The sequence below is a fragment of the Aquarana catesbeiana genome, linkage group LG03, assembly GCF_042186555.1.
Source record: "Aquarana catesbeiana isolate 2022-GZ linkage group LG03, ASM4218655v1, whole genome shotgun sequence".
Classification (NCBI taxonomy): domain Eukaryota; kingdom Metazoa; phylum Chordata; class Amphibia; order Anura; family Ranidae; genus Aquarana; species Aquarana catesbeiana.
Genome location: NC_133326.1, coordinates 716,005,941 through 716,017,505, shown reverse-complemented (window position 1 = coordinate 716,017,505; position 11,565 = coordinate 716,005,941). Strand labels below are relative to the sequence as shown.

At 44.8% G+C, this 11,565-nt stretch overlaps 1 protein-coding gene across 1 annotated transcript; it reads right to left on the bottom strand.

Moving 5' to 3' along the window:
- Positions 1–6,956: 6,956 nt before the first annotated feature.
- LOC141134908 (E3 ubiquitin-protein ligase TRIM39-like) lies at positions 6,957–11,096 on the bottom strand. The gene is made up of 2 exons (XM_073624340.1): positions 9,865–11,096; positions 6,957–7,775 (listed from the first exon to the last, which is right to left on the bottom strand). Exons 1-2 carry the CDS (start codon positions 10,993–10,995, stop codon positions 7,332–7,334), a joined length of 1,575 nt encoding a protein of 524 aa, XP_073480441.1. The 5' UTR covers positions 10,996–11,096; the 3' UTR covers positions 6,957–7,331.
- Between the last annotated feature and the right edge of the window lie 469 nt (positions 11,097–11,565).

Here is an 11,565-nt window from a genome sequence, read left to right as displayed (position 1 = left end):
TGTATATATGTCAGCCCCCTCACACACACACACCTGTATATATGTCAGCGCCCCCCCCAACACACACCTCTATATATGTCAGCCCCCTACACACACACACCTGTATATATGTCAGCCCCCTACACACACACACACCTGTATATATGTCAACCCCCCCCACAAACACCTGTATATATGTCAGCCCCCCACACACACACCTGTATATATGTCAGCCCCCCTCACACACACAACTGTATATATGTCAGCGCCCCCCCAACACACACCTGTATATATGTCAGCCCCCTCCACACACACCTGTATATATGTCAGCCACCCCCACACACACCTGTATATATGTCAGCGCCCCCCCACACACACCCGTATATATGTCAGCCCCCCCCACACACACACCTGTATATATGTCAGCCCCCCAACACACACACACCTGTATATATGTCAGGCCCCCCACACACATACACCTGTATATATGTCAGACCCCACACACACACACACACACACCTGTATATATGTCAGTCCCCCCACACACACACCTGTATATATGTCAGCCCCCCCACACACACCTGTATATATGTCAGCCCCCCACACACACCTGTATATATGTCAGCCCCCCCACACACACACCTGTATATATGTCAGCCCCCACACACACACACACACTTGTATATATGTCAGACCCCCCCACACACACACCTGTATATATGTCAGCCCCCCCCCACACACACACACCTGTATATATGTCAGACCCCCCCACACACACACCTGTATATATGTCAGCCCCCCCCACACACACACACCTGTATATATGTCAGCCCCCCCCACACACACACACCTGTATATATGTCAGCCCCCCACACACACACACACCTGTATATATGTCAGCCCCCCCCACACACACACACCTGTATATATGTCAGCCCCCCCCACACACACACCTGTATATATGTCAGCCCCCCACACACACACCTGTATATATGTCAGCCCCCCACACACACACACCTGTATATATGTCACCCCCCACACACACACACCTGTATATATGTCTCTGCTGGGGACACCTGATGTGAGGGGGGGCTCTTCATGCAGAATACATGAAGATCAATATAACACAACATAAGCATGCGCAATGCAGGCGTTCATAAAACATTATTGATGCACAACCCAAACCCCAATGAAATCAATGGGAGCTAAATCTTTACATTAAAAATTGTCCATTGTTATTATTAGAATACCCATAAAAAAATTAAAAAAATAAAAACCTGCATGAGGACCCCTAAGAATTCCCTCCTCCTGAAACATGCAACATAGAGGGGGGAACACCCCAAAAAACCAACTGTTACTCCTCCCAAGTATAGGCTCTTCATTGTTAAAAGGGGCTTCTGGATTCCAATAAGTTTGTTTAGTCTGTTGTCTCCACTAACTTTGCACATCTAGACTTTACAATATTTGCCCGCTCTTCTTTGCAGAACTGCTCAGGTTCAGTTACATTTGATGGTGACCGTTTGTGGACTGCAGTCTTCAAGTCATTCCACAGATTTTCAATGGGTTTTAAGTCTGGGCTCTGACTAGACCATGCCAAGGACATTCACCTTCTTCTCCTCCAACCACTGTGTGATCATTATTGTTATGTGCTTTGGGTCATTGTCATGTTGGAAGGTAAACCTTCTTCCCATTGACAACTTTCTGGCCCATCAGTGCAGCCTCATGAGTGCAGCCTCATCAGTGCCCATCAGTGCAGCCTCATCAGTGCCCATCAGTTCAGCCTCATGAGTGCAGCCTCATCAGTGCCCATCAGTGCAGCCTCATCAGTGCCAATAAGTGCAGCCTCATCAGTGCCAATAAGTGCAGCCTCATCAGTGCCCATAAGTGCAGCCTCGTCAGTGCCCATCAGTGCAGCCTCATCAGTGCCGATAAGTGCAGCTCATCAGTGCCCATAAGTGCAGCCTCATGAGTGCAGCCTTATCAGTGCCCATCATTGCAGCCTCATCAGTTCAGCCTCTTCAGTGCCCATAAGTGCAGCCTCATCAGTGCCCATAAGTGCAGCCTCATGAGTGCAGCCTCATCAGTGCCCATCAGTGCAGCCTCATTAGTGCCCATCAGTGCCCATAAGTGCAGCCTCATTAGTGCCCATCAGTGCAGCCTCATTAGTGCCCATCAGTGCAGCCTCAATAGTGCCCATAAGTTCAGCCTCATCAGTGCCCATAATGCAGCCTCATCAGTGCCAATAAGTGCAGCCTCATGAGTGCCCATAAGTGCAGCCTCATGAGTGCCCATCAGTGCAGCCTCATCAGTGCCAGTAAGTGCAGCCTCATTAGTGTCCATAAGTTCAGCCTCATCAGTGCCCATAAGTTCAGCCTCATCAGTGCCCATCAGTGCAGCCTCATCAGTGCCCATAAGTGCAGCCTCACCACTGCGCAGCGTACCAGTGCTCATCAGTGCAGCCTCATCAGCGTACAGGCTAAAAACAGGAAGAGACCTATTAATACCCAAGCACAACAAAGGCATGCCTCCATCCTTAAATGTATGTGAAAACAGAAGAGAAATGGATGTGGGACTTTTCATGAGGCATGTCTTTGTTGATAGAATTTAATGAATGAAGTACTTAATTATAAGGAGGTTAAATGTCACAATCCTCAATGGGCAGTGCATAGAAATATAATGTATTAAATTGATGATTTTAATAAGTTGATAAAAATAAATATGATCTATATAATGAATAGTATAAAAATATACAATGCATGAGGTATAAGAAGATAACCATAATTAATATAATAATAATAATAACATATTTAATATTGATCATAAATGGACATGATTGGTACAAATAACAGCAATGAATATAATGAACATGTGAATAAATTAAGCATAATTATCATAATAAATACAAGCAATACATGGTATAAATAGAAAAACAAAACCCAGTGGTGATTAAATACCACCAAAAGAAAGCTCTATTAGTGTGAAACAAATAATAAAAAATTCATATGGGTATAGGGTTGCATGACCGTGTAATTGTCATTCAAAGCGCAACAGCGCTGAAAGCTGAAAATTGACCTGGGGCAGGAATGGCGTGAAATTGCCCGGTATTGGAGGAGTTAATAATGAAAAAGTCAAAATGGTGCAGATCAAATATTTACAGAAAAAGGGTCTTACAAAGAAACAAGAATGCAACAGAGAAACAAAAAGGAGTTGAGGGTGAGAATACTTAACAGTGTCCTTGTTCAGCAGAGTTCAATCAGTCAAGCAAAATGCTACATTGGCTCTCATAAGAATTGCCAGGCGTTCCTTGGTTTGATGATAAACAAGAGCTGATAACTATGGTCGCAGTCCCCTTTTGTTGACATAAAGGGGGTGTTGACAGCGACCATATGACCAACCAACAGGCTGGGGAGTGGCCGATGGAATGTCACAAGCTTACAACTGTACCGTGTCTATTCCTTGTAAACAGTTTTATACCGATATTCATATCTTCATATATGGACAGATTGCATTCTGGAAACTGGTAGATTATTGTCCAGCATTGATTTTCATGTCCAGAGATACTAAACACGGGGTATCTTGAATATGCCTGTAGCCCAGGAGGTAGGAGACTGCTATCTCACCTTCTGTATACCGTAGCTTAGTCATGTATGACCTTGATTTATTCGGTATAATATCCTCCATTCAAATATATACTCAGGGTGTTCGTGCAGGTGTCGTAGGGGTCACCATGGCGACCCGGCCCCATGCTCCAGGGGGTCCATGTGGTCCCCCTGTACACCTGGATAGGAGGGCGGCAGCTTGTAGAGGAACTGATCCCTCCATGTAGCAGCTGAATACCCATTTCTCCTCCTCTCCCTCCCGCCGACATTCAGTGGCTGCAGGAGGGCATCGGTTCCTCCACATGCCACTCCCGCCACCTTCCCTAGCCCCCCCACAGCGCTAACGGGTTTCCCTCTCCCACCTCCCGCCAGCTGCTGAGGGGGATACTGTCAGGATGGAGAGCGGGGAAGGGGCCAGTAGATGTGTACTTTACCAGTCTCTTCCTTGTCTTAATGAATAGAGTCAGTGATCAGTACCGATCACTGACTTTTTTTTGTTTTTTATTCATAGCTGGATCATAGTAAACTGTGTTTGCTATGCCTCAGTTTATAAATGGACAGGAAGCCTCTGTACAGATTTATTCCTGTTCATTCATTCTGTGCAACTGAGGCTGCAGAGAAAGGGACTGATGAATCTGTCCTCACCCTTTTCCCTGTCTCAAAAAGGAGACATCAGAGGTCTGTTTAGACCCCTGATATTTCTTTAAACCCCCCACCCCCCCAAGGGGGTCCTAAAAAATATGTAAAAAATAATAAAAAATACGACAAAACAACAAAAATAAAAACCTACTGACACTGGTAGTGGAATTACTAGGATTGCAAAGGTTGCACTTGAGACTGGGCTCTGGCATTCCACCACCGTGGGGAGACCCCAAGACGCCAAGAAGGTGGCCCGCTGTGGACCCATAATAAAGGGTCCCATGATGGGAGTAAAGAGCCAGTGGGAAGGGCCCCAGTCGGGGGGCAAGGGGGCCCTTCATGGTTTCTTGCCCCGGGCACCTGAAGGTTCTAGTCATGCCTCTGTATGAACTTAATATTAAAGTGTCTTGGTCCTGTCTGATTTTATGAATGATGTGTAGATTTTGAAACTCAGAACTGAAGGAACTTGTTATAGTTTCATGATGGGTCAATCCCAGTGCCCTCAGGAAAGTGACAATCTGTAGGTGTTAATTCTAGAATGTAGAGGAAGCAAATCAGTAGCGGAATATTTATGCTGCCTCGGCCAATCCGTGGGGGAGGGTGCCCAGGTGGTGGCTGGGAGTGATCATAAATAGTCTGAAGCCTGGAGCTGCCCTGTTCTTCTACAGGAGGAGAGATTCCAAGACTGAAGGGCCGCTGCCTATCCCGGAAATCCATCTGAAGTTTCTTCTGGTTTAATTGAGATCCCAGCAGTGCATAGCTGAGGGGGAACCTATCCTGCTGCAACATTTTTGGAACCTAAAAGGGGGATTTTACCTAGCATTCAGTCTGGAGAGTTCACTAAATAATTGTCTGCCTAACACAGGAGGGAGATATTCCAGTACCCAAGGACTTGTGAGTACAGACCTGAGTGCCGAATCGGGGTGACTGTTGCTGCTGTTAACCCCTGGTGCACTAATGCTAAGGCTTGCCTGGCCTGGAGCATTGCTTATGGTGTTCCAGTTCTGTCCATTCTCTGAGCTACTGTTGAGGGGACAGCTTAGAAATAGCTGCAGAGTCATGAGTTTCCTGTTATTACTGTTAAGCATTCTTGAGTATCCCACAACTCCCTGTCCTATCCTAAGTTATTCAGCAATAAATACTGAAAAAGGCAACCCCTAGACTTATCATTGAGCCAGAGGAATGAATGCTGCTGTGTGCCTGGAAGCCTCTGCACTAGTGAGAGAGGAACCTGGGACAGAATCAGCGGCCCCTTTGGGGTAAGTTCTACAGGCGTAACTGTAATCATGTCTTTGCTGTTTGTGAGAAAAAACAAATTACAACTTTGTAAAATAAAATCAAATTTTATTTATGTTCTTCATTTTCTGACAAAATGATGGCAAAAAAAACGACAACTTTAAAAAACTCGCCTCCTACTAAATACCTTGGACTGTCTACTTTCCAAAAAATGGGTCCTGTGCAGGGTTTTTGTACTGTCCTGACATTTAGGCCCCTTTCACACTGGAGCGGTTTTCAGGTGGTACTGCGCTAAAAATACCGCCTGAAAACCGCCCCTAAACAGCCCCCGCTGTTTGTTCAGTGTGAAAGCCCGCTCCTTCCCCGCTCCTGCCTATTGAAATCAATGGGACAGCGCGGCTATACCGCGGTAATACCGCGGCTATAGCCGCGCTGTACGAGGGATTTTAACCCTTTTTCGGCCGCCAGCGGCGGTTAAAACCGCACCGCTAGCGTCCGTATACCACTGCAAGAACGACGGTACAGCAGCGCTAAAAATAGCGCTGTTGTACCGCCGACGCCCCCACACTCACTGACACCCCAATACTGATCCATCAGCACAGAGACCTTCACCCCCCCACACTCACTGACACCCAATACTGATCCATCAGCACAGAGACCTTCACCCCCCCACTCACTGACACCCCAACACTGATCCATCACCACAGAGACCTACACTCCCCCCCACTCACTGACACCCCAACACTGGTCCATCAGCACAGAGACCTACACCCCCCACTCACTGACACCCCAACACTGATCCATCAGCACAGAGACCTACCCCCCCACTCACTGACACCCCAACACTGATCCATCAGCACAGAGACCTACCCCCCCACTCACTGACACCCCAACACTGATCCATCAGCACAGAGATGGATGGGGAGGGAGATTGCTAATGTCACACACTTGGATAACTTTCTGTGTAACAATTACAGGGAAAGTAATATGTCAGATTGTAAATAGATAGATTATATTACCAAAAGTATTGGGACGCCTGCCTTTACACATACATGAACTTTAATGACATCCCAGGCTTAGTCCCTAGGGTTCAATATTAAGTTGGCCCACCCTTTGCATCTATAACAGCTTTAACTCTTCTGGAAAGGCCATCCACAAGGTTTAGGAGTGTGTCTATGGGAATGTTTGACCATTCTTCCAGAAGCGCATTTGTGAGGTCAGGCACTGATGTTGGACGAGAAGGCCTGGCTCACAGTCTCCGCTCGAATTCATCCCAAAGGTGTTCTATTGTGTTGAGATTAGGACTCTGTGCAGGCCAGTCAAGTTCCTCCACCCCAAACTCGCTCATCCATATCTTTATGGACCTTGCCTGACCTCACAAATGCGCTTCTGGAAGAATGGTCAAACATTCCCATAGACACACTCCTAAACCTTGTGGACGGCCTTCCCAGAAGAGTTGAAGCTGTTATAGCTGCAAAGGGTGGGCCAACTCAATATTGAACCCTACTGACTAAGAGTGGGATGCCACTGAAGTTCATGTGCGTGTAAAGGCAGGCATCCCAATACTTTTGGTAATATAGTGTGGATAATTGATAGACAATAAATAGTTATATAGATTATTATATACATATAGGCCACACCCCTCTGATCATTAGGAATGTGTTGTGAGTAACTGAATATACTGGAAAAATATTCTACCCAATCACATGAATCGTGGAGTGATAGAGGGAGAAGTCTTACTTATATTTATTTATAGTAGAAAACCTGCAGGGCACCAAATGAAGTCCAACCCACTGCCTTATCCTATTGGCTGAATTTTCCACCAATTCTTTCCCTTCCTCCTATGATGTCACCAGACTCTGGGCAGAATTCTACTACTTAATACCTTGTACATATCTTTATACAACCTCCCCATACACATAGCACAGCATGGAGGGGCTCAGTGAAGGTGGTGGTGAAGGTGTGGAGATGTCGGATCGGGTCACACATATCATAAAAGGAGATCCGCCCCGCCTCATAATCCAGATATATCCTGACTGTGTTGCTGATATTGCCAATTATGTGGATCACATTGCTGTAAGGTTTCCTCCAATACGTTTGACCATTTCTGGCCAAACACCAGGACTTGTTATTCTTTCCAATACATGCCTCCCCTCCTGTCCTGTCTATACTGGGGTAACACACCCCGACTCTCCAGTTCTCTGATCCCCCGACATCCACATCCCAGTAATGTTGCCCTGAGGAGAAACTTTGACTGCTCAACACCTGAGGATAATCCCTAAATCTCTCTGGTGTTTCGGGACAATTCTGCTCTGTATCTGACTTGGGTGTCCTTTTATGAAAGTGCGGTAAAATACCGCTTTTCAGTTCTCAGGCATTCTCAGAGGAGATCGCTCTACTCTGAGTGCCTGTTTATGAAAGTGTGTAGATCGCTTCTCATGTTGAGTTGAGGAGCGATCTACAAACGCCGGGAACTCCTGAGAATGGCTCCTCTCACTATAATCTCGCGTGATATAGCGGGATTACAGTATGAGGAACCATAAAATACAAAAGTTTAACACAAATCAGCACACATTATTCCCCAACATATTAATAAAATAATAAAGTTAAATCCCCCCTACACAATATACATTAACCTAATTATAAAAAAAAAAACATTGTTTTTATCAATATTTAAAGATCTTACATGTCCCTATTTAAATGTGAATGGTGTATAGTAAATGAATGTAATGCACATATGTAATGCAGCTATACACCATTCATATAAATGCAAAATACATTTATAATCATTAAAAAAATAATTTTAATAAAGTATACAAGTATAAATATTTAATAATAAATTAAAATAAAATATATTTCATTATAGATAAACATAAAAATTGATAAACTGGTGCGATGCGAGAACACTGCGAATCCACTGCGGGTTCCCGCATCGCACCGACTCGCATGTCTGTTCACACTGCCATATGCGAATCGCTGGGGAGTGTCAATACATTGTTAACGACACCCCCAGATCAGCTTGCATATCACACTGCGAACTGACAGTTCGGACATGAATCGGATCGCATATGTGTGAACACACATGTGATCCGATTCTGGTCCGAACAGAAAAAAGGGTCCTGTGCGTGTTTGCACCGAATGCGGTGCGATATCAGCCATACTATCTGTACAGCTGATATCGCACCGCACAGACATCGCATGTAATGTGAATGGCAGTGTGCTGCGAATAACATGCGATGCCTGTGCGATGTCCGGCATCGCACAAGTGTGAACTGGGCCTAAAAGTTAACAACACCCCCAAATCAGTTCGCATATCGCAGTGCGATCTGCAAACTCGGACAGTAATCAAATCGCATGGGTGTGAACACTCATGCAATCCGATTCTGCTGTGGACCAAAAAAAGGGTCCTGTAAGAGTTTGGTCCGAGGGCAATGCAAATTTAGCAATACTATCTGTATGGCTGAAATCGCATCACACAGAGATCGGATGTGATTTTGCACTGCAGTGCGGTGCGAATCACATCCGATCTTGGACACCGCAGCAGTGGGAACTGGCCCTAAATCATATTGCATTTGCACCAAAATGGTACAGGACCCTTTATTTGGTCCGCACTGGAATCGGATCGCATGGGTGTGAACACCCATGTGATCCGATTCCTGCACCATTACATAGTTCACACTGCGATCTGTGAAATGATCTGGGGGTGTCATTAACTTTACATTGACACCCGCAGTGGTGCGCAGATGTCAATGTAGGTGCAATGTGGAAACCCGCACAGGAATCACGCTGGTTCACGCATCGCACAAGTGTGAACCCAGCCAGAGACGTGAACATCTAAAAAAAAAAATATATATATATCTATATATATATATATATATAGATAGATCTATATATATATAGATCTATCTATATATATATATATATATATATATATATATATATATATATATATATAGATAGATATATCTATATATATAGATCTATCTATCTATATATATATATAGATATATAGATATCTATATATATACACTATAAATTCCTATCCTGCTGGTTTTGGGGTGTGTAATGGTGGGGAAGGTGTGCTCTGACTGTTTGGTGAAAGAAAGAAGTCAAAAGACTTCTTGCTTTCTCCAGAATATCAGCCAGTTTCAGGCTTCTCACTCTGATTCTCCACTTCTGAAATGGTGAATCAGAAAGTGAGAATTCTGTCACAGATCGCCAGTGAGGTGCTGAGATCGCACCTTCATAAACTGGCCGTTTCTGTGAAGTCAGTTACAAATTCTCACTGTGCTGAGATAATCAGCAGAGAACATGTTCTCCGCTGATTATCTCAGTTTCATAAACTGGTAATGAGCTGAGATCAGCGGCAAGACTCGGGATCGCCGCTGATCTCAGTTTCATAAAAGGACACCTTGGATACAGTTTTCCAGTCATCTGATATATGTAGACTTGTATGCACTGTGTCCACATCCAGGTGCAAGTCTTCAGCTTTCTTTATATAGAAGTATATATTTACCTCTGTTATTATTTCAGATAAAGTGTGTAATGTATATAAGATCCCATTCACATTAAGACCTTGATCCTCTCCACCATGGAGGAGTTTCTCATGTCTCTCTCTGTCCTCATTATCTCCATCCTCAGTATCACACAAGTCACCTTTGTCTAATTCCTGTAAGACAGTCAGTGGATCCGTCATGTTACACAGCTCCTCAATGTGACATAACTTCCTGGACAGATCCTCCTTCTTTATTTCCAGATCCCGGATTAAATCGGACAAGGAGATGGAGACCTGCTCTGCCGGCCTGGAGATTTTCCCCAGGACTCTCTTCTCCAGGTCATCCAGATGACTCCTGAGATTTCTAAAATGGGTAGTGACTCTCAATGTGTGAAAGGCTGCTATTTTTTTTACTTTCTTCTTGTGATCCTGCAGACTCCGTATTCTTTCCTCCATCTCCTTTCTCTTTGTCTGAAGAACATTCCTCAGTGTCTCCTTCTTCTTCTCAGAAGCCTCACCCAGTGACTCCATCTCATGTCCTTTATGTCCTCCAATAACACAACAATACACACAGATACAGGTCTCATCCTCAGTGCAGTAATACTCCAGGATCTTCTTATGGACGGAGCATTTCCTACTCTCCATGGACAAGGTGGGGTCACATAAGACGTGTTCTGGGGACTTTTTGTGGACTCTCAGGTGTTTATCACACAGAGAAACCTCACAGTGCAGACAGGATCTAACAGCAAGTACAGGAGAGTCCACACAGTGAGTACAGAAGACCCCGGATTCCTCCTGATCTGGCTGAGCAGACTGGAAGTTCTCCACAATGTTACACAATGTTATGTTCCTCTGCAGTGCAGGACGTCCCCTGAACCTTTTTCTGCTCACAGGACAGAAGTAATCTCCAGACTCCTCCTGAGTATCCAGCGCACGATCAATACAGACCTGGCAGAAGTTGTGTCCACATCTCAGCATTACAGGATCTGTATAAATGTTCAGACAGATAGAACATTCCAGCTCAGCTCTCAGATCAGCAGATGCCATCGCTGAGAGCAGACGAGGGAAGTGACGCTCAAATGCTCTGACGCTGGAGAAGAATGCAGTTGGGAGGGGGTCACATGTTCCTACACAGGGCGAGGCTGGGCTGTATCAGTGAAATTTGAGACGGAGCTCAGAGTACAGGGGGAGGGGGAGTTTTTTATTCACAGTAGTAATGGTAGTCACACCTCCCGCCTTTAGAAGAGAGAGAAAACTGTGTAGAGAAGAAACAAGGCAAATGAAGTGCACTGAGGTGAAAGGTGGACATGGCTGCAACATGCTGAAAAGGAGTGTGATTATATAGAGTCTGAGCCTAGTACAGTCATTTTGGATATAGAATGCTTGGAGGGGGTCTGATTAAGTGAAAGTAAGACCGGCCAAAGACGGTGTAAATGTATTTATTTTCAATGTTTTTTTTATTAGGTTTTAAAAGGGAAGTACAAACAGTGCCTCAAAAGGAAGCAAGACACGACTAGTTGCTCAGAGTCATTGTAGAAAAGAACAAACATCAAACAAGTCATATACCGTTGTGGAAATGTAGAGATACCGCGCTAGCAAAAAGCAGCAGCATACAGT

Excerpts from the sequence above, each read along its gene's own strand:
- LOC141134908 (XM_073624340.1), bottom strand. The coding sequence starts at position 10,995 with ATGGCATCTGCTGATCTGAGAGCTGAGCTGGAATGTTCTATCTGTCTG. Across the intron at positions 7,776-9,864 it reads ACTGGAAAACTGTATCCAAG|TCAGATACAGAGCAGAATTG; the intron begins GTGTCCTTTTAT and ends AGGACACCCAAG.